The following is a 24004-nucleotide window of genomic DNA, read 5'->3' as shown; positions in this document are numbered from 1 at the left end:
TGCAAGCAGGTTTATATTCACTACTCCTACAATTCTAGAAAGAGAGCCTCTGGTTCTAAAGTTGTCCTCCAAGCTGGGGTTGGGTGTAGTGTCAGGTTCCTTTGGAGAGCAGAACTTCTCTTCATGGAAGTTCTATTTCTCTTCTGTTTAAGTAATATTTCAAAAAGCACACTAGAAAACTTCACAAATTTGCTTGAAGCTTCTGAGGGAGAAACAAGGACGAGATCAAAATATTAGTTTAAAAACAGATCATTTAGAGGAATATTTGGGGCTAATGATATGAGACATCATTTGAATCTTTTGTAATGCTGGTAGAGAAATAAAAAGACACTGAGGACAAATTGACCATATGATTTAAACCAAACTTTTACAAAGCAGTAAAGAGCAACAGTATCTCTCCAGTTTACTTGCCCCTGCTTTCCAGGATGATTCATGTCCACTGAGTCTTTGCCTAACAGGACTGCACCCTATGATACAGGCTGGGACACAAGCTTGCGCTCAGACACTTTCATTTCTCCCTCCTTCCCAACATTTAGGCTCAGTGTTTCGGGCATATGTGCCTTCCTAAAGTCCTCTCCCACCCTGATCAACTCCTGGGACTATGGAATTATCCCATTAATTCTTTCTTTGTGCATGACCATCTGGGAGATGCCCAGATGTAGACACTGACCAGTTTATTGCCAGGATTAAAAACTTGTGGAGAAGCGGGTGGTCAGCTGGAATTAAAAAGACAGATTGGACCATTTACAAAATCATACATTTGGGAGTTGTGATACAAATGTTATGAGGGCTGACACAGCACAGGAATTCTGTCTCCATGTGTAAGTGAGAGCTTTACATAGCTCTAATCAGTTGAACAAGCTTGCCTGAATCTATGGAGATTGACTTAAACCCACTTTTTGACTTCCAGTAATTATCCTTCTCCACGTTTCTGCATTTTCTATTTGTATTTTTTTCAATCTTAGGCCTGACTCTGCTCCATATCCCTTTCTTTGTAAGCAGTCTTTATGCTTGATTTCTTTCCCCAGTAAAAAGCAAGGGACCTTCACTGAAACTATGACACAAAATATAAGCAAGGAGATGATCCCCCTCATTGTCTCAATTCAGATTTTGCTGTCTTTGACCATACAGTGCTCTATGCCCAACTTCAGTTTATACACATTTCTGTACCTGCTACATTATGCTAATACACCATATTCAGTAAAATGTTACTATTCATGGGACAATAGCATGCAGTGAGCCAGTACAATAGCACAGCCTTACTCCCCATGCATACATTTCTGTAAACTATGGTTGTCAATGTATATGTTTATACAAAACTCAAGGTTCAGTGTAGGGAAAGGCTTGGTGAAGAGAGGTCTGAACAGCACCTGAAGAGAAGGAAAAAACTTTATATTCCTTAATGAAGCAAGTTTGTGAATAGCTCAGTTAAGTATAAAAGTGATTGCTTCTGGTCTGCTGAAGACATCAATATGTCCAGAGAAGGGCTAGACATGAGGAAGAAATTTTTTACAATGAGGGTGGTGAAGCACTGGCGCAGGTTGCCCAGAGAGGTGGTAGATGCCCCATCCCTGGAGACATCCAAGGCCGGGCTGGACGGGGCTTTGAGCAACCTGATCTGGTTGCAGGGGTTTGGACCAGATGACCTTTGAAGGTCCTTCCAACCCAAACTGTTCTATGGGTCTATGGTTCTGTAAGGGAAAGGAAAAAAATACACGGAGAAGCAAACACTAGAACACACTCCTTGACTGCAGAGCTGAAGATAACAGCTCCTGCCCATCAGCTGAGTACTGGGAAAAGCAAAGAGGCTTTGTGGATTTCAGTACGGGCTAAGTACAGTAAATGTGCTCTTTTTTCTGTCACCTTTCTAACAGAGCGGTTTATTTTCGCTTCTGTAAATAAATGGTCCCATTTGCTTAGGTTGACTTTGCTTGAGGTGATTTTAAGAGAGCTGATGATATGCATCAAGGCTACACTTTTATGGGGCTGTAAATCTTCAAACCAGGATACTGGAATGCCTCTGCACTTACCAGCACTCCAGTACATATTCTGAGGGTAAGAAAGAACAACCGGGCACGTCTCTGACTCTGAAATCAAAAGCAGGCAACAGTGAGCCTGGGAGAACTAAATGGTTTTAGCAGTGTGTTAGCCAGGAAAGTGCTCTGGTTTGTGACTGGGTAGTGGGGAACTTTTTTGTGATCATCTCCTTATACAGTTACATCGAAAGCATCCTTTTCCGGTCAAATTATCAAGGAGTTTTTCAAGGAACTGTGGAAAATGGGTATAGGTAGAGAAAAGTCCTTTAGGTGGATACTTCCAATCCAGACCCTTTGATCTACTAATTAAGAAGAGCAAGCAGTAATTTATTTCTATTCAGTTGTCTAAATCTGCCCCCTTCATCCTCCTCCACCATCCAAGTATGATCCTAACTTCATTCATTTCCACTGGTAACATGGAGGAATCATGCTGCAAGTAATAATTAGGTTTTATTAATAAAAAGTAATATAAAACAAGTTCTTCCAAGTATTGACCACCAACAGGTGCTTGAATGGTAGCTCGCTGCAGCATCCTCATAATTCTCTATCATCTAACATATTGTCAAGCTCTCACCTGTTACAAATAATTAGACGAATAAAACAAACTACACAGATAATAAATGCCAATCATTCTATAAGGAACATTGTTGAGGAAAGAGCTCACAAACAGAACAATTATATTGAAATACCAAAGATCGAAAGAGTGAAAACATTTAACAAAACTCAGATAGCCCTTTTACCCCCATTGGACTGTTTGCATTACTATTCTCCCTCCCCCACAAATAAAGACAGTAAAAAAGTCATTAGAATACCTTTGAACTTGTGAAAGACGGCCCATAGCTCAGCAATGTCAGTGGCAAATGTTATGTCTGTGTCGAGAACAATGACTCGCTCAAGATTGGAAGGTAGAGTCTTAGTCAGAACCAACTTCATCAGCCCGTAAATCCCAGAGTAGTGTTTGTTGGGGATCCAAGACACTTCCGACTGACAGGAAATGGGAAGTGGGAAAGAGGAAGAAAAAAGAATCTTAATTAGAGGGAGAAACGCTTCCTGACACCAGTTTCCTGTAACACTGGAAGATCTCGGAGTATCAGCAATACTACACCATAAAATGCCAGGTGGAAATGTTAATCTCAACCCCTACTTTTCAATTAACATCAGAAGCTCTGAAATATGCTGAAGTTTCTGAAAGCTTGGAAAAAAAAGTTATTTGAAGCAACAGCTTTTCACAATATAATTAAAATCAGTTGAGCCTTTCCAACCTGGCACAATCTGTTCTGAGATATCCACATATTCCGACAAAATTGAAATATATTTTTAAAACAAAACTTCAGGTGTATCATATATTGCTTTTATTTTCAAATGAAACAAAAACATCTTTGTTTGCCACTCCCAGAACTTTCTGACTCTGAAGGAGAAGTAACAAACATAACTTTTTTTCCTGTTATTTTTTACAGATTTGGAGGTTAGAATTTCAAAGGGCCAGTCATTTGGAAAAAAGTGCCAGAAAATTGCAAAAAAAATTGATTCTTAAAAACTTCGATTTTCCTTAAGCCTCACATCTTTACCTATAGAACTAGTGACAACACAGAGACATGCTCAAATGTGGAGAAAGTGAGAGAACATTTTTAACCACACTTTTTGTTTGTTATGTATTGAAGAGGCAAACCCAAACATTTACATTTCTTCAGTAAGAGCTAAACAGAACATTTCTACAGCTTCTACAATAAGCTGGGAAAAGAAACTCAATATTTCATTGTACTACTGGCACTAGGATATTCCATGAGCTATGTTTCTTCTTCTTTCTGTGCAACTCAAATTCTCAAATCTTAGAAGTCACTGCTGAAAGTGGGATATAGAAGTTTTTGAAAAGTTCCTACTACACTCTCTGAATCTCCTCGTTTAATGTTTTAAAGAGCATGTAGTACAACTCTCAGATTTTAAGTCTTCCCCTGAGTCATGCTCCCATTAACGTCAATTAGTATTTTGTCTACAGGGGACCTGAGGCAGATTTTAGGATTTGTCCTGGCACGTTATACTTTGGAGAAAGTAGGCAGAAACCAAGCACATTCATAAAATGGAGAAGATTTATTTTGCTGTTTAACTGCCTTGTATATTCACTGTCATTCTAAAGTTTATTATGTGAAACAGCTTTTGCACAGAGGAGCTCATTTACACCAAAATCCTTCAAGAAAACCTTCCTGTAATAGAAAGGGTTCTTAAACTTCATTTGGGTGTTGGAAGAAGTGTTGAAAAAAGGCTAATAAGAGCTATTTACAGTGCTTTTATTTTTGAATATAAAGTAACAAGGCCTCTGCCAATGTAAGCTGACCTGCTCTTTTCCCTTTAAAACAGCATGCAACTTTTAAGAGGAAAGGTAGGAAAAGTATGATATCTTAAAACAACCCCAAAAGAGCAAGTGCAAATTGAAGTGTGAAGATTTTTTTTTTTTTAAGGTATCTATTTGTGTGTTCTCTTGTCTGTACATATAATTTGTATGTGGCCACTGGCTGACATTGTCACCTACACGCATTTATGTATTATTTACTCATGCTCTCTATAGGACTTGCACTCTAGAATGCCAGAAGTAGCACAAGCAAGGAATGCTAGGACTCTGGTACAAATCACTATGAAAGCACTTAGAGAGTGAAGTAGCAGGGAGCATGGTTTTATTTATGAGTCTACAGAGCCATCATGCTTATTTCATTTTTTCTTTCTTGCTTTCTCTCTCATTTGTATGGTCCTTAGAAGAGAAATTTAGCTTCTGTCTCCCACATATATGACAATATTAAGTCTCTAGTTATACAAAAATGAACCTCGATGTTCCCCAGAAATTTCTTCTATGTGTGCAACAGGAATAATTTCAAATCCATACCCTCAAAACTCTAGTTACTTGTGGTCCTAGCTCTTCCACATGATGGCCCTAGGAATGGAGCATCACATCAAGGTGTCAGCAAGGCAGTATTTACTCCACCTCCTCAAACTCTGCATATGTATCGCAATCTGCCACTGGACATCTTTGTGCTAGACCAGCCATGGAGATCAGCTCTCTCGTCATAGTGACATTCTGAAAGAGTTACAGTAATTTTACAGACTCGAGTTTGCTTTTATTATTACCCATCCCGATGTTATTAATTTGGGATGGCATGTCCTTCATTTAATTAGTGCAAATGCAATTCTGCTCCTAATATGCTTATGTAAATGAGCCTAATAAGGCAGGGTCTCAGATGTCACATGGATAGCCCGAGACAAGCAGGGAAGGTAAAAGCTGGCTGGAAAAGTAAGAATAACCTCCAAGGAGCAATTACTTTCTTTGCTCTCGAGATTCCCAACGTGTAACACCACTGTAGGGAAGAGATCCTTGCCTGGCACACAGGAGCCAAGAGCCCGCCATCCTGAAGCCTGCTGTCTGAAGGAATCACTTTTGAAAAGGAAAGGAGCCATCCCTATTCCAAATGGTTCATTGCAGCTGGCTAGCACCTGTTTGATTTGAGTGTATGTTGAAATCTGAACTGCCATTCAGTTCAATGTATCTGCAGTTTTCTCTTCTCTGATGCAGGGCTGACTAAGACATAAACAGGGGTCCTAATGAGTACCCAGCATAATTTCTTTGCTACTCTGCTATTCATGAATAATATAACCATTCCAAATTCTTTGTCAAGGAAAACTCCTTACGCTACACACCAGCACTGCGAAGGCTCACTCTCTCTGGGTATTACCTATGGTCTTACTAAAAGAAACACAAGAACACTACAGTTGAATAGGTGCTTAGTAGTTAAGAAGTGTCAGTCTGAGATAATTAAGATGGCCTAAGCACAAACTCTTGCAAAATTCTGCAACCTCCAAGCTGTCCACCTTGATACAACTGATAACATTTAACCACTTATCTAAATATAGTCTAAATATTTTCTCTAAGTTTTCATCCATTTTTTTCTCTAGCATAGCTAAGATGGCCCATATATGGAATGCTTGTCAGTCATTTACTTTAAAAGCTAGATCAGAGTTGCCTTAAAAGAACAAATATTCCTAGAAGGTACAGTAGGAACAGAAAAAACAGAGTTAGTAAAACAGGAAAGTGAAACAAAGCTCTTAGAAAGATGGATGTGGGAAGTAGCGCGCAGGGATTGGTGCCAGTCATAAGCCTAATTGTGGAACAGAACAGGGCAGGTGCTCTAGTTGAGCGAGGAGAAAAATGCATTTTGAAGTTACATGCCAGGATGAGGTACAGTTTCCTATTTGCTAAAAGCCCAATTAATTTAATTCAATTATTAGTACATTTCTATTTAAATCTTGTGCTCTTAATGGTCATCAGTCTTACAGGCTAAGATACTTTGTTTGCAAATATGATTTTGCTGCACTCGCCCTTCTCTGCTGCATTAACAAAATTATGATAAACAGAGTGGTAAGGTGAAGCACAAGAAGAGAGATAATGTATTTGCTGTCTTACCTTGGTGCTGTTTTATATTTACACAGACTGGAGCATAAAAACAGTAGCCAGCATAGAAGCACAGGAAAGCCAAACTAGGATTCTGTAGGACTGTATATGTTTCTGTCATTACTTACCATCTTCCCTCAAGTACTGACGTTGACAGACAACCTAACAACCTGGCTTTTTGTGCTTCTTGGATCGGGAGGGTGTATATGATATTAACATTAAACAAAGTACTCAAGAGTTTTTGCTAGACAGCTATATAAACCTGAGACTGCATTTCACCTCCAAATGCAGCCTTTCCCCAGTTAAGCAAACCTGACTACCTCCCTACCGGAAGAAAATCTCTCCTGACTTTTCCTGAGGAACAGATTTCAGTCCATACAGCATCACAGAATGGTTGAGGCTGGAAGGGACCTCTGGAGGTCACTTGGTCCAATCCCTCCTGCTCAAGCAGGGCCACCTAGAGCGGGTTTCCCAGGACTATGTCCAGGTAGCTTTTGAATATCTCCAAGGACAGAGACTCTCCTGTCTCCCTGGGCAACCTGGGCCAGTGTCCAGTCACCCTCACAGTAGAAAGTGTTTCCTGATGTTCAGAGGAAACCTCCTGTGTTTCAGTTTGTGCTCACTGCCCCTTGCCCTGTCACTGGGTACCTTTGAGAAGAGCCTGGCTCTGCTTCTTTGCACCCTCCCTTCAGGTATTTATATACATTGATGAGATCCTCCTGAGCCTTCTCTTCTCCAGGCTGAGCCCCAGCTCTCTCAGTCTTTCCTCATATGTGAGGTGCTCCAGTCCCTTAATCATCTTAGTGGACTTCACTGGACTCTCTCCAGTGTGTCCATGTCTCTCATGTATTGAGGAGCCCAGAACTGGACCCAGCACTCCAGGTGTGGCCTCACTAGTGCTGAGTAGAGAGGAAGGATCACCTCCCTTGGCATGCTTTCCAAATGCAGCCAAAGCTACGATTGGCCCTCTTTGCTGCAAGGGCACATCGCTGTTCCATGTTCAGCCTTGTGTCCACCAGGACCTCTAGGTCCTTTTCTGCCAAGCTGCTTTCCAGCTCTGTGGCCCCCCGTATATACTGGTATTTCCCAGGTGCAAGACTTTGTACTGCTCCTTGTTAAACTTCATGAGTTTCCTGTCAGACCCTCTTGTCTGTTAAATAATATTTTTTCCATTCGTTTAACAGAATTCTTCACTGTCCCACAGAATAAATAGCACTGTAGCACCCTCTGAGCTGCCAAAACTGCTTCCTATTCAGCATGATAAGATGAGGAAAGTTTGGCTGATGAAGCATTTTCCCTAGCAGCATGTCCTTAAACACTTTACACTGGAAAAATGCAACCTTCAATACTCTATTGATTTTCTCACTACATTCACTGCCTCATCCTAGATGTGCTTGGAAAAAAAAAATCAATCAAAATAATCCTCAGCTATGACATAATATCCTTATCCCCACTCTGAATAAAAGACACCCTTTCTGCCCAGCTGACTTCACAAAATAGCACTAAAGCCAGTACCTTGCAAGAGCCTGAGGGTCAGACTGGATGGGTTGATGCTCCAGGCTGAGGAACAGCCCGGAGGCAGAACGTGCCACTTGAACGCACCCCTGTCAGAGGTGGGCTAATAAACAGGATCAAATAGACCTAAATCCCACCACCACGCGGACTTAATGGCTGCGGATTCACTGTGGTGGGGAAACAGCAAGTAGCAAATAGGAAGAGTCAGAAAAAAAGCTGTGGAAATTTGAATGTAGGTAATTCTGCTTTCCCAGAGCTTTCCCGACAGGTTTTGCTGCAAAAAAAAATCTGAAATCTAGAATATGCTGATTGAAATAAAGAGAGATGTGAACTAGGCTCTGTAATGAATGACCTGACGGAAACCTGGATTTCCTAAAGTATTTAGCATCTGCTTGCTCTCACCAATTTCAACATAGGCACCATCTCCCTGAAGCTTATATCACAGAATCACAGAGTGGCTGGAGTTGGAAGGGGCCTCTGGAGATCATCCAGTCCAACCCACCTGCTAAAGCAGGTTGAACCAGAGCAGATCATACAGGAATGTGTCCAGGCGGGTTTTGAATGTCTCCAGAGAAGGAGACTCCACAGCCTCTCTGGGCAGCTTGTTCCAGGGCTCTGGCACCATCAAAGTAAAGAAGTTTCTCCTCATATTCAGATAGAACCTCCTGTGCTTCAGTCTGTGCCTGTTGCCCATCACCCTGTTGTTGGGCACCACTGAAAGGAGTCTGGTCCCATCCTCTTGACACCCACCCTTAAGATATTTATAAACACTGATGAGATCTCAGCCTTTTCTTCTCCAGGCTGAAGAGACCCAGCTTCCTCAGTCTCTCTTCATAAGAAAGATGCTCCAGGCCCCTCATCAGTCAGCTGGTAAACTAACTTCAGGTTCTTTAAAAAAAAAAAGACATCCAGGCCACAGCACAACCATGAAGAGTGTCGTAGGCCTACACGAATCATATATGAATTGTTCTGAATTGTATCTGACTCTGATCTGAAAACCAGTGCAATCTCCATGGTGCAAGAACTTACAGCTGGAGGGGTCTCTGTGGAGGAAGACCACCCAAATTCTTTGGCAGCTGCTGTCTGCAGGCAGCCCTTACAAATGGCTCAGGCATGGGAAAACAGCCCTGGAAATTCAGCTAACTTCAAAAATTGCTGTTTCCTTAGACTGTATAAATAACTTCCTAGACACAGCTGATAAGTTGTTTTCACAGCTTTTTCACTACTTGTTTAGTGCTTTGCTGTTTCTATGAATGCTAGAAGTAGCAGGATTTTTATTTTTTTTTTTTTTAAATCATGTGACCTTTATTTACAACAAAGCTCATGGAACTGGGGCTTTCATGTTGTTTTGAAACTCGAGGAAAATACTGTCACCATTTTAGCGATCATCATATTACTAAGTTGGGGTTTTTTGCAATACAAAGCATAAAGAGAGAGGAAACAAACAATATCGTATTGCTGGCACAGGACAGGAACTTTTCTTGATGCACGGTTTTACTCATCACTGTTTTTCAATTTAACACAGGGAGACCTTCATCCTGCTGTGAATTTTTGCCATATCTCTTCTCACATTCATGAAAACTGAGTCACAATTCCAGCAGCACTAGCACAGGTCGGGGTTAGTTTCAGGAAATATTTTCCCATTTCACACTGACTATATCTCACAATATTTAAACTCTTCGCAGGGACATCTGGCTGATCCCCTTTCTCACTCTCTTGCTTCCAGGAGAATGATATCAACACCTTGTTGCTGAGATTGGATTAACCACATCATTGAGAAAGGAAAAGAATAACAGGTTAAAATTAAATGTGGGTAACATTCATGTGTGTATTCAGCATACTATATTTATTTTTTAAACATAATAATTAAAAAAAAGAATCAAAAGTGAAACAGACAGACCAATTCTAAGTGACCAAAGGGCCTTGGAGGAGGAAGATGAATGACACTTGTAAGACACTCCTCAGAGGAGTGTCAAAAGGAGTCTCCTTGCATCTCAGCTTCGGAAAATCACTGCCTTTGGTCCATCCTTGTCAGGTATCCAGCAAACATTAACAGAAGAGATTTGTTTAATCAAAACCAGACTCTCCTGTTCATGTTTGCTGGATAACTTGTAACTTCAACCTTGAATTTAATTTTTTTCCTAAGTTATTAATACATTTTGATTATACTGATATTCCCTCCATAATAGGTCCTTACTATTTATATGAATGGTTGTCAAGGAAACCAGAAATCCAGCAAAGCTGGGTAACTTTTCTAGATTCAGAATTTCTGATGCCTGAGTATTTAAAAATTAATAACAATTCACACCGAAAAACAACTGTCAGGAGATGGGAATTTATACACTTTTGCTAAAATTATTTTTCTCTTTCTGCTGGCCTTTGCTGCTGTTGTTTTTACCCATCACAGAAGTGCTGGTGACTTTAATGAATTCTGCCTCATCTCTTGCTTTATGAACAGATGATATCTTCCACATATACATGCAACAAGTCTGGATAGAAATAGCAGTGAGTAAAAAGGTTGAGATAGAAATGGATGATTATCTGAACCTCTGGGTCCTGGATAATGTAGAGTAAATGCAGAAAATGTGGAACAAGCCACAACTGGAAATAAAGATTAGATATTAAAAAGGCAGAACAAACAAAAACTCCCAAATCAGCATGAGCATACAGCAAAGGAGAATAACTGCAAATTAATTCTCAGTTCTGTAGCAAAGTCTGTAACAGAGCCTGACTGATGCTTGTTTTTACTTTTTTACTTTTTTTTTTTTTTCTTCTTTCTTTCCAAATCTCTCACCAACACACACTTAGACGCAAAGGGCAGAGAGGTGGGAAAAAACTGATTTTAGAATGCTTCTTCAAATCTACTTAATAACAAAATTAACTGAGGGTGCGAAGAGTTAAATCGTGCTCTGTGTTTGGAACCAACATGCTTTACACAGATGAAACTGCAGGCTGTTACATAAAGTAAAATGATTTTTTTTGTTGTTGTTTCTGCCATTTAGGTAATGGGATATTCAGCCATATAGCATCTTCAGAAAAGAAATGACCAAATGGTGATTCACCTCCTGCATGTTTGAAGATTAACTCTCCCTCCTTAGGTCTTTGGCTAGTTTTCCTCCACAAGGTTTCCATTCCTCCCTCCTTGCATAGCCCCACCAAACTCAAATGGCCAGTTTCCATTTGACACTGAGTCTCTTTTCTTTACTCTCATCTGAGACATTTTAAATTTTCTCCACTGTTCCTTGCTATGTCCAAAATGCTGAATGCCCTCTTTTATTTTCTCTATTCATTTGTGCAAGATGACACTGCAGAACAGAAAGTCTGGCCAGTCTCCGTTAGTGCTGTTTCTTGTCCCTTTGGGACTTTTGGCTTCAACTCCAGCTGGTTTTCAGTGTGGCAGTCGGGGTGGAAGACATACAAGGGTCAGACCATCCTGAGAGAGGTCAGTGAGAATAAACCAAACAACAGCCTCCCAGTCCTACCTCTCCAGCAGAGGCAAAAGTGGAAGTCTTCCCTAGAAGATAAGATAAAGCCTGTCAGTGAATGAGTGAAAAGAGACACACAAGGTGGACTAGCTAAAATGGCAGGAAGCCAGAGCTTTCTGCTAAAAGCTGACTGACAATATAGCTGACTGGCTACAATATAGCCAGTGATCACAAGCAACTCGTGGATGCCCTTCTCACTTCACCTGTAAGGAAAGATAAGAAAGACCAACTGCTCCCTTTAATTGCTAGTGAACTCAATCAACAAGCTCTTTGTAGTAATCCATCAGGGAAGATACAAATCCATGAAAATATTACAATTACCAGCTTTTTAATTTTAGTGGCTATGCAAATACATGCACATCAGCTGCAGCCATTACATGTTCTGGCAAATTTCCATGCAGCTCTTGGGGTCAAAGTCTAGAGGCATGGGTATTTTGTTTGATCTCAAAATATTAAACAGGTGTCATCAAGATGCACTGTCCAGAATAAAAAACAACACCATCTCCTGCATAAAGACATGTTATATTAGATAGACAATAACCTCAGCTCAGTGACAAAGATCTGAAGTGGGATTTTTTTCCTTACGGAACTCTGTCCAAAAGTCCATTTTTAAGGATGATGAAAGAAGGTAGCACAACAGTTACCCTGACTATTATTCACCAAGTCATGTCTGGCAGGAGGCTACAGGTGTAAAATATTAGTTATCTTGTGCAAAAAAAAGCCCCAACCAAAACTTAAAAATGTTGAGGGAAGGACTTCTAACCCTTTTAAGACTGAAAGATCTCACAGAATCACAGAATGTTAGGGATTGGAAGGGACCTCAAAAGATCATCTCATCAAAAGTCCAATCCCCCTGCTGCAGCAGGAACACCTAGATGAGGTTACACAGGAAGGCATCCAGGTGGGTTTTGAATGTCTCCAGAGTAGGAGACTCCACAACCCCCCTGGGCAGCCTGCTCCAGTGTTCTGGCACCCATAACGAGAAGAAGTTTCTTCTCAAATTTAAGTGGAACCTCCTGTGTTCCAGTTTGAACCCATTACCCCTTGTCCTATTTTTGGTTGTCACCGAGAAGAGCCTGGCTCCATCCTCCTGACACTCACCCTTTACATATCTGTAAACATTAATGAGGTCACCCCTCAGTCTCCTCTTCTCCAAGCTAAAGAGACCCAGCTCCCTCAGCCTTTCCTCATAAGGGAGATGCTCCACTCCCTTAATCATCTTTGTTGCCCATCTCATTCTATTTTTATTCAATACAAAACAGAATGTACTTCAATGCAGGAGTCAGGGTTGCAGAAGATGATGATTTGTGGAAAGGATGTGGGAATGCAGCTCCTGCCAGCCCTCTGACATCCTAATGTGAAGTCAAAACATAGCAAACACATAGAAGAAAAAAAATAATTCATTCTTCTATTCAGAAAGAAATCACTAGCTACTATCTGGCATCTCACCAGTAAAACCACCTCTCTCCAGACCTCAAACTTTTACTGTTTCTGCTTTCAGAGCAAGAATGGTGAAACGTCAACAGCTGAAAATGCTGCACCAAGAGGCAGTGGGTTGAACACACATCCAGCTGGTGGAATAAACACCATATCCCATAAAGAACTATTACTTCTCTTGCTTTCAGCAAAAGCAAAGAATTTGCAGGAAAACAAGTCATCCTCCATCCTGCAGGATTGGAGGCCAGGTGGTGGGAACTTCTTATATTGCAATTATTGCTTCAAGAGAACAAAAATTACATGAAGCAGTGTTGTTTTCTCCAATGGTAAGTATTATAATACATCAAAACTCTCAGAGACTAAAAAGCTCTAGGAATACATAATGGATAAAAAGGATAATAAAGGATAAAACATATTACAATTACAAACAAGCAATATTAACAATAACCAAGTACAAGAAGAACTGAATGCAACAAGAGGGAGAAAACAGTGTTATTTTTCTTTGTTACTAGAAAGAGATAAGACGCCTCTCAAACAATGCAGCACTAACTAGAGAAACAATCAGAAGAAAATAATGACATTTTTGGGAAAGCTGGGCTCCTCCAAAGCAAAAAATATTGAGCTTGACGTTCATGACATCAGTCTAGCTTCTTGCCCAGGTTCTGGTTAAGTATTGGACAAATACTTCAGATAACAGTGAATTTGTATGAGTTGTGTTTAAAGAAGTGTCCATGTAGCAGGCATGTATCTCTTACACTTCTTGAAACTGTCAGTGTGAGGGCTAAGGCCACCAGTATCACCCTCATTCCACGTCATCTTGTAGTTTCACCTGAAGGCCCATCAGATAAAAATGCATCAGATAGACAGGTGAACGCAGATCCTAAATGGCTGATTAAAACAATACAGCTGGAATCATTTTATAAAGGCTTTCAACTGTATCAGCCAAAAACTGTGGAATTTATTCAACTGTGAAAGGGGTCAAACCTGAAGTAACAGAACAGTATATAGGAAAATTATCAGGGGATCGAAACACTGCTGAGTTTTCATCTTTGTTGCTGAAAGGGTGAGAACTAGACACCATCATCTTACCCTCAAAAAATTAAACTAGATTGAGCCAGTTTGATCTGAAAAGTGATACCTCCACTAAGAGAAATGAAATTTCACAATGTGGAAATTCAAATGTTCTCATATTAAGGTCACTCCAAAAGAGGTACTATCAGTGGCACCTAATTAATAATCTTATTCTATATCTCTCCTTTGAAACAGGTACTTAAACTCCAGATCAGTCTGAAAGCCCCTACCCAGGCTAAGATGGCTTCAGAAGACCTGTGAGATGAGGGACTTCACTGTCCGTGTGCTCGTGTTACATCAGACACACAGCATGGCTCGTCATTTCCAGTGCTGTGAAAAAGTGTCATACAAAGAGGTGTGCCCAGGTAAGATGAAGGTCATTTTTCACCACAAGAGTGACGATTTCAGCCCTAGTCCTTCAGAATACTTTCTGCCCATGCTTCCCGCTGGACTGTTCCGTTGTGAAGGAGCTCACAACTGAACTACTGTGCAACATGTCCCTGAATTCCAGTTATTTCTCAGGAACAAGCCAATGCCAAACACTTTATAAATTATGAATTCTAACAATTCCAGCTCCCTGGTGGTGAATCAAGGTTATTCTTGGAGTCCTTCCAGCCTGCTGTCTTTCTTCAGCTTATCAATCAGACACACAAATATATACACTTTAGGTCTCTGTAAATCTAAAAGCAAGGCTCACTAAACAATTTAATAAGATGCTCACATGAATACCAATCCCGAATAGGAATGCCTGGAACAGTCCCTGCTGCTCTTCTATCAGTAATCGAATGCCCTATGACAGGGGGGTGTCCTTATGGGCAAGTGAAAAGCTATTAACATAGTCATTACAAGTCTTCCAAGCTTTTTATCTGTTAGTGCCAAGAAAAGAAATTGTGCTGGAACACAGGATGACCATTAACTCTCCACAGCAAGTACCAAGGATATACAACCTATACTTAGGTGTTCCTGCTCCGGCAGGGGGATTGGACTAAGATGATCTGTCGAGGTCCCTTCCAATCCCTAACATTCTGTGATTCTGTGTTATGCAGATCGAAGTATTGAATAATTTCCATACAAGGTTAAGACAGCAAAAAGTTTTCAATTCTCATGGAAGGATGATAAAGTTCTTAGAAAGGAGTTGCTGTAATGGGGATACAGCAATATCTTGGGCACAAACGATATTTGTAGCAGTCAGTTTGAGGCACTGTGTGTTTTCAACTTCCTTTTTTCCCAGAGCACGTTGGATAATTTTTGTCAAACTCAATAGTTTTTGGAAAATCCCACGTGCGGTTTTTAATCCTTTTCCCATTCTCTATTAAAAGAGCCATCCCTGGAGGTGCAGCACATGTTGCTGCAGTCAGAGTGACGTTTAAGAAGCTGAACGTCAAGCAGGAATCCTTGCTATTGAAATGTCACAGTCAGCTACTATGACACAAATGTGGGTGATGGCAGCGGAAGAGAGCTGGCTTCTTATTCCTCACTTCGCATATGTTACAAAGAACAGCTTACCCTGGCTCTCTGGAGGAGGTAGTCCATAGTGACTGTACCGCTTTTCCCTAGAATCAATAAAAAGGTGGAGCTGCAAAGCCCACAATAGTTACAGAGAAGTTAGAAAATTAACAAAGAACTCCAGTGTTTCCAAAACACCAGCAACAGTAGGAAAGTATAAGCAGTTTATAAAGCCAGGCATGAGGCTTTCTTTTGGAACAGCCAGTTGTGCAGCAGAAGCACTGTGCAATGTAACACCATGGGACCGGGACCCTTGGAAGAGGCCCAGGAAATACTGCACTTTCTCGCATTACACTGCGCTTCACCCTGATACACCAAACTCTTACAGTTCCAAATCTTAAATTAACTGCCAACATTTGTAAATCCAAGGAGCAATGACACAAAAATCTGCATATAGCTATTCCACCTTTCACATCTTGCCTCCCTCCACAGACGAAGTCAGAGGTGAGGCTGTCCCTGAAAGCCAGATGTCACGAAGTAGACAACAATGGCTGAAAGTCACTAACGGCACCATGACTCCCATTCTCATGACCAATTTCTGACCAGCCTCACCAGTCTCCACAGCACTTCTTTCATCACCACCTGTTTGGAATAGGCAGAAATTGAAGACCCAGCGTGATTTTACATAAAATTACTTTTTTTTTTTCTTTTTAAAATAATCTGGGCCTGAATAAGGGAAAACACAGTTATTTTTAATTTGTAGTGTTGCATGGCTTCTTTTGTGTGGAAGAGGGACTGGGAGGGCAGAGGAAGTATTGCTTAGCCTACTCAGTCTGCACGGATAGATTCTGATCACTTCACAAAGGTTCCACTGTGCTAGGGAGTTTGAATTGCTATCTGTTTCTTGGTGGATACTCATTTCCTCCCAAGCAGTCTGAAGGAAAATATCTTGGCTTACAAGGCCTGGCTTGTTAATGACCAGTCATCTGTACTGAAAACCATGGATAAAAGACGCTACTCTTAGCGTGGTAGCGTTGTGTCACAACCACAAGCATATTTTATCACCTGAGACTTCACGTCTCTAGTATTCAGCATGTTCATCCGCAAATACACAAGATCTCAATCATTATGTGGAAATTCAAGTCTAAAAGTAAGCCCTGGAAGTTAGGAAAATCTGCACAATGTTTTGACCAAAGGCTTTGGTTTTCAAAATCTTAAATTTGCACTTTCTCTTAAAAACCAACAAAAAACCAACAAAACAGACATGAAATAATTTTTTAAAAGAGAAAGGCAACGGGCAGAAAGAAACAGCACTCCATGCTTATTACTTCACTGACATGTACAGAAGTTCACAGAAAAGACAAAAAGCTGGTGAAATGCAGGAGCATTGCAACCCCACCATAACATGTGACAGTATTTGACCAAAACCACAGCACTGTAGAAACACTTTAATTGAATACCTACCACTGCATAAATGAATGTAAATATAAACAGATGCTGTGTTTCACATCCTGTATTGCATTAGTAGCAATTAGATCTTGCATATGAAGTGGAAAAGGAAGGAAGGAAAGTAATGTCTGCTTTATAACTTCGTGTGCCTGCCTCTGAGGCATAAAGCGAACTACTTAAACAAATAAACAACCATGCATTGCCCTTGAACAATTTAAAATCTGCAGGCAGTGCGATGCAAATAGAGTCTAACTGTGATAATCCACGATGGTTACTAGTTAGTCCTGGGAAAACAAATTGTTATGGATGGCAGCTTCTGCAACATCCAGTGGAACTGCTTGATCAGGAGATGGTAGAATGCAGGAGAATGCTGACCGGTTTTGTTCTTCAAGGCTTTATCAACACTGCCGCCACTGTTACCCTCTGCAGCTGATGTGACTAATACTAAGCCAATATTCTGTTCATCAAATATCATCTTACATCTTCCCAATTGTCAGTCAGCTCCCTCCCATGTTCTGCAGTTCTGTTGGAAGTATTTGCTTGAATACAGTTCCAAAATTGGTAGATGCCAATGTATGATACATGCAGCCCCACCAATGCCATCATTCATTGTAAAAGCTTCCACTGGAAGCAAAAAAAAATCATGGCATTTGATTTACTTTTGGTGTCCACTGTTGCATGGACACAGAGCACATTTTAAAAAAGCTAACATTACTGGGATATTGGCCTAGGCTTACTCTTGCATGGCCAATACCATTTGTCAAACAGGACACTTGGTTGCTGTCTGGATGGTGGAGTCTCCATGGTAAGGGTCCTTGCAGAGGCATCTTAGTTGGGTTGGGTGATACTCACCAAAACCACAATTCTGTCAAATTTTTATAACCAGCTGGCCCATGGTCCTACATGAGCACTGCAGGACATGCATAATCCATCGCTATAGATTACCTTAACCTACATACAAAACATTTCTCAACTATTTTAAGTGTGTACAAAAGACTGTCCTACATTATCATATCTACACATGTAGGAACTGCTTCTATTGATTGCCTTACCCTTGCACAATTGATTAATTTTGCAGTAGGAACTGTGAATCTCTGGGACAACCACCCAGGATGTTAATCAACACATTTAAGTGCATAAATTGGTCCAGGCACAGCACGGACTGCCTAGGAAATCTCAAGAACTGCCTGAAACTCCCACTGGGACAGCTCCTATAACAATCTGTCAAATACTTCTTGTGCAGATGGCCAGCAGTTCAGTTGATCACCTAGTTTCAACTTGATCTGCTGTCTGAAACCCGCCCTTTATCTCATCTATGCAGATGACTAGCCTGGGAGTTCCTGGACCACCCTGGGAATTAGAACCTTAGGTGCACTGGGAGTGCACACAGGCACACCCCTGAGACCCAGCTACACTACAATTATAATTAAAGAATGAAACTTTGTTTTCCTGCTTAAATCTCATAGCACTTACCCATCTGTCGGAACAAAAGATGTCAACATCAGACTCAGTGAACTGCCTTCACAGTTCAGATGGAAGTGGCTGAGGAGTGACTCATCTCATGCTTAAGTAAATGCCTAAAGTTAGGTAATATTTATGCCACACATTATATCAGCTTGGTTTTGCTCCCTGGATCACACCACTGATTTTGACTGAGTGTGCAGCCTACATCAACATTTCTCATATGAAATCACCTCAGGCAGCACTGGCAGTGAGATTTGTGGTCTATTGTTTCTGGGAACAGTGAAAGCTGGAATATTGTTCATATATGCAGCAAAGTATGAAGCTTTTCACACTCCATTTTCAGGTCAAATGCTCATGTACTGCAGAAACCTATTCAGCATTCCCAGCTTCAAGTTCACAGAACAATTGCAGGATATTTGTGGGCTGAACTATTTAAAGGACATGGCTTTTCTGCTTTTCCAGTGATGACAAGACTACGTTCATGTGGGCCATCAAGATTCACGCACAGCCGAACAGGCAAATGCTCATTTTACCTTCTGCTTCCCTCAGTTCACCTGACATTGGTAGCAGTCTGTCAGGCAACACCTGGGAAAACAAACTCACTTCATCTGTATTCCACACATCACACATACAGTTTTGCTGTATCAACTGTTCCCTTTGCTCTGGGCCAATGCAGATCACAATGGGTTTACTGCCTAAACTTCCCTGTGAGTGAACTGACATGAGATTCCATGCTGAATAATGAAGTGTAGAAGGCAAGTGTTTGTGTTGCACACTTTCAATAGTTAGCTCTGGTGTTTCTTCATGTAAGACTGAACTGAAAAAACACAAAATCCTGCAGCCTCATATTTGCAAGCCACAGCTGTAATGGGTCTTTTAGATCAGTGTTTCACAGGTATGTATTTTTCTTTTATTTAATGTTCAAAGAATCACAGAATCACAGTATCATAGTATGTTTGGGATTGGAAGGGACCTCAAAAGATCATCTAGTCCAATCCCCACACAATATTCTAGATGGGGTCTCACCAAGGCGGAGTAGAGGGGAAGGAGGACCTCTCTTGATCTACTAACCACCCTCCTTGTAATACACCCCAGGATGCCATTGGCCTTCCTGGCCACAAGGGCACAGTGCTGGCTCATGGTCATCCTGCTGTCCACCAGGACCCGCAGGTCCCTTTCCCCTATGCTGCTCTCTAATAGGTCATTCCCCAACTTATACTGGAACCTGGGGTTGTTCCTACCCAGATGTAGGACTCTACACTTTCCCTTGTTACATTTCATTAAATTTTTCCCGCCCAACTCTTCAGCCTGTCCAGGTCACTGGATGGCAGCACAGCCTTCTGGCGTGTCAGCCACTCCTCCCAGCTTGGTGTCATCAGCAAACTTGCTGACAGTGCACTCTATTCCCTCATCCAAATAACTGATGAATATATTGAATAATACCGGCTCCAGTACTGACCCCTGAGGCACTCCACTAGATACAGACCTCCAACTGGACTCTGCCTCATTGACCACGACTCTCTGGCTTCTGTCCTTCAGCCAGTTCGCAGTCCACCTCACCACCCGATTGTCCAGACCGCACTCCCACAGCTGAATAACATCGCTAAGGTAATCATAGAAAGTGAAACTACATTGCCAAGTAACTCTCCAGTTTGTAGTCACAGCCATATGTGACCACATAAATTTGGAAGAGTTAATGGAAAGCAGCCCCACAGAGACGGATCTGGGAGTTCTGGTTGAAGGCAAGTTGAACATGAGCCAACAGTGTGCCCTGGCAGCCAAGAGGATCTAACCGTGTCCTGGGGTGACAGAACCCTAGGGAATAGCAGGAAGATGTGTCAGGGGAGGTTTAGGTTGGACATTAGGAAAAGGTTCTTCACCCAGAGGGTGGTGGAGCACTGGACAAGCCCTCAGACACATGGTGTGAACTGTGGGGTCATCGTACACGGGGGCAGGAGTTGGACTTGATGATCCTTGTGGGTCCCTTCCAACTCAGGACATTCCATGATTCTATGTGTGGGCCATACTGAGCAGAACGAGAACGAAATCTGTAGCTACAGAACGGTTTGACTACTGGCACCATTATCAGCTGCCCACACTTCGAGGATGCTTATTGCTGATTCCTAACTGCATGTAGCAAGTTCAGTTAATAGTAGAGAGTTGCACTGGCAGTGCAGTTCACAATCTGAACAGCTTCTAAGTTGAGGGAGAGTTTTTAAGCACAGATCTCCCTCATGGTTATTGGTGAGGCAATGAGGAGACAGGACAAGTTATGTTGGGGAAGGTTAAAGCGTTTTAGTAGAAGTGCCTGTTATGAACATCAAACTGGTTGTTTAAAAGAAATTTATCTTGCAAGCTCCCACCTCAACTGTGTCTGACCCTTTTCCTGGAAATGCTGTTATTTTGGCTCAGCTCCACAGCCAAATCTCCTCTTCTTCAGCCCCATCCGCTATCATGTACCTCAAGCAAAGACAGAGCTCTTTGTGGCCATCCCTTCCTGTGCTCCATACCTATTCCAAGCAGGGTGGCATTAGTTTGGCAGCACCCACCTCTAGGGAGACAATGAACGTAGGCTCTTTCTGGTGCAGGATGAACATGAACAGCTGTGTTCCCTTGCAAAAGGTAAAGTAAATCTTCTCTAAATTTTAAAAGGAACATCTGACTTGCTTACTTCACAGCAGCAGGCAGAGTAGATATGTTGGTTTGCTAGCCCTAGAAATTCTGGGATAATCAGTGGCACTGTGTCTACCCTTTCCTCCAATGAAGCGGCCAGTTTTCCTCTAAAACCTGAGAGAAAACATCACCTATTTCAGAGCCTTATTTTCTACACCTTCCCTTAGGACACGGGTTGTTCTAACTCTAAGCTAAAAAGAACTGCAGGATATGTTAAGAAACATCACCAAATATTTTAGTCTCCAATTCTGCCTTTTAAAAAACCAATACTCTAGTGGAAAGTGTTGCCCGAGTTCTAAATAGCTACTTGAAAACAAAAAAAGTATCCATACTATATATGGAGGATTTAACATTATGTGTTACCTTCTACTGTTTGAGCAGGAACAGGAGCAGGACTTAAGGGCTTAAGCTAAAATGGCAGCTCCTACTGCATTGGAAGTAAGAGGCTGGAAGCTCATACTTATCCAAAGGGAAAAAACCAAACATGAAATGAAATGTTTTCTGTAGCAGCTAAAATGTGTTCCAAAGCAATGAAACATTGGTGAATGAAAGCTAAGCAAAAAATTCTCAAGCTATTGTTCAGTCTAAGCCCTTTTAAATGTCAACAATTGCTATTGATTACAATTTTATAGAGAACTATGGAGGGTCATTAAAACTGAAATATACTATATACTGGATTCATAGTTCACTTCAGAGAAAGGTAGACTTTCTAGTAAACATTCCAGCATCAGCTCTGTTTTCCTAACACTGGACAGCATAATATAGCTCCCAAGAGTACAGGTGAAATACATGAACCCAAAATAATTATTAAATCCTCTCTGGAGGGTACATAGGGAAAAAATGAGATGAGCTCCCATAGCAGTCTGTAAACAGCTCCTCTGTTTTCTTTGCTAAAACTTGAAGGATATGAGCTAGCATCATACCTGGCTTTTTATAACTCCATTTATATTTACAACTCTTTGCTGTCCTTTGGCAGTGTCTGTCACATTCACCTATACTCAGTACTACTTTATACCGTGTTTTTTGGCTACTGAAATCAGTGAAATTGCTTGGTATGCAATATGATGAGCTCTGAGGAAGAGTGGTAGAACCTAGAAAGATGTATTTATGTATTGAAGACTGCAACCCGTATGAAAGTGGTCGCCAACCTAAAATGTATGTGTTACATGCAAGACAGTCTGGTGTCGCTTCAGGTCACCAGTCATTTAAAAACTGAAGTTGAGCAAAGATGGAGGGACAAAAGAAGACTTTGCTTGGTAGCCTAATAAGTGCCCAGAGTTTTGCCTATAAATCAGAAAGTTGCAGTAAGCTCTCTTGGTTATTATTTACTTAACTAGATTGGACCATACCCCAATGACCAGAAGGAAAACACTAAGAAGTCTGTCTTGCCCAGCTGAGAGGCTGACACTGTAAAACCCTACAATTTGCAGAAAAGTACATGTAATATAGACACATACAGGATTTACAAGAACAAACCTCCTCCTTGCTATGAAGCTATAAAGAACAGAAGGAAGCTTTCTAGCTAATTAGGTTAATAACAGCTTATGGCTTCATGTAGAAGGATGAATAAAACAATAAAAACAGCTAGAAACAAAATACTTTTTAAAGGAACATTTTTCCCTCTTCTCTCTCTCTTTCTTTCCCCCTTTTTATCTTTCCACAACTTTTTGTGCTCAAGATTCTGCAACATGGTGTGCTTAGAATTTACATCTTAATTAGTACAGCAATTTGCTAACTTTTGTTTTTTCCTTCATTTGGGGTGCTGTTCAGAACAGTCTGATAAGTCATACACATTATTGCCAGCAACTCCAAATGTTAAAATCTGAATACTTCATTCTACCTCCAAAGCTAAAAACCATGCAGCTCAAACTCAGTGCTGTGCCTCATGATCTAATTTAAACTTCGTAACTATGAAAAAATAATTACTTTATGCTTTGAGTGATTTTTTTTTTTTCCCCTTGGAACTCTCCTTCATAGAACTCTCCTTTCTTGATATTCATTCCTTTTGGAAGAGCATGCAGATAAAATATGTAGCTATTTCAAAATGTAGTATTGGCACCTCATCAGAGTGTGTGTTCTTATGGTGGTACACACCCATGCCTAAGGAATGCAGGGAAGTTGAGTGTTTCAAGTAACAGACTTGGGCTTATTGAACAAGCTGCTTAAGATTCCACCAGTGCTACTAGAAAGAAGTATCCTTAGCAAAACATAATGTGATCAGATGCAATTCAACCTGGGCAACCAGAATCTTCTTGATAGCAGGTAAAATTCTAAGCTGCTAAACCGCATATTATGTTGGTGAAGAAATTATACTCATTTTAGCCATTTAGTATCTTCTACTCAAGTGTAACTGGGGTTACAATCACGTGGGTTAGAATTAGTTTTAGCCAGGGAGAATATTTTAGCCAGCGGTTCTCCCACAAGTCACCAATGCAGAGAGATGAATAAAAAAGGGATGACACAAAAAGGGGTGACATGAAACTAGAACTGTATGAGTAACACTTATGTTTGTCATTCTTTACCTTGAGCTCATCTGCATCATAGAAGTCTATGCGGACAGCAGGGACCATCCATGTCTGGAATAGAGTTGCCAGGATCTGTTTGGCAATTGCATCTGCGATGAGGTGGAAGTGGAGTGGGTTTCGCCTGATATGGGGAGAGAGATGCGTTAGATAAAAGGTTTCCAATTCCTCTAGTAAAAGGACAACATCACAACTTGCAAAGCTTTATCTATGTCTAAGGTGTCAGGGTAAAGCATGTTCAGTGGAGTCCTGCTTTGTGGCCAAAACGCTGAAACAAAATTTGAATAAACATTACAGTAATGTAAATACTGGATCAGTTTCTGGGTGGCTGTAAATAAATATAGTTCCTTTGACTTCAGTGGAATGTGATGATTAATAACAGCTAAGGATCTTGTCCCTTCTACCAGCTCCTTAAAAGAAGGCCAAGTTAATCCCCCTCTGGGGACTTGAGCTGTGCAAGTGATTTCTTTC

At 41.0% G+C, this 24004-nt stretch overlaps 1 protein-coding gene across 2 annotated transcripts in view; it reads right to left on the bottom strand.

The window, feature by feature from the left end:
• LARGE1 (LARGE xylosyl- and glucuronyltransferase 1) overlaps positions 1-24004 on the bottom strand; it is a 286929-nt gene that overhangs the window by 106135 nt on the left and 156790 nt on the right. For both annotated transcript variants that reach the window (XR_014184896.1, XM_082061421.1), the window contains exons 6-7: positions 23534-23657; positions 2849-3020 (exon numbers count right to left, since the gene is read on the bottom strand). Coding sequence is in view for 1 of the 2 variants with exons in the window: in XM_082061421.1 (XP_081917547.1) it covers positions 2849-3020; positions 23534-23657 (296 nt within the window). In the remaining variant the exon portion in view is untranslated. The remainder of the gene's footprint in view (positions 1-2848; positions 3021-23533; positions 23658-24004) is intronic.

The sequence above is a fragment of the Streptopelia decaocto genome, assembly GCF_964273445.1.
Source record: "Streptopelia decaocto genome assembly, chromosome: 1".
NCBI classification, from domain to species: Eukaryota; Metazoa; Chordata; class Aves; order Columbiformes; family Columbidae; genus Streptopelia; species Streptopelia decaocto.
The sequence above is the reverse complement of the archived record's forward strand: the minus strand, read 5'-3'. Positions and strand labels throughout refer to the sequence as shown.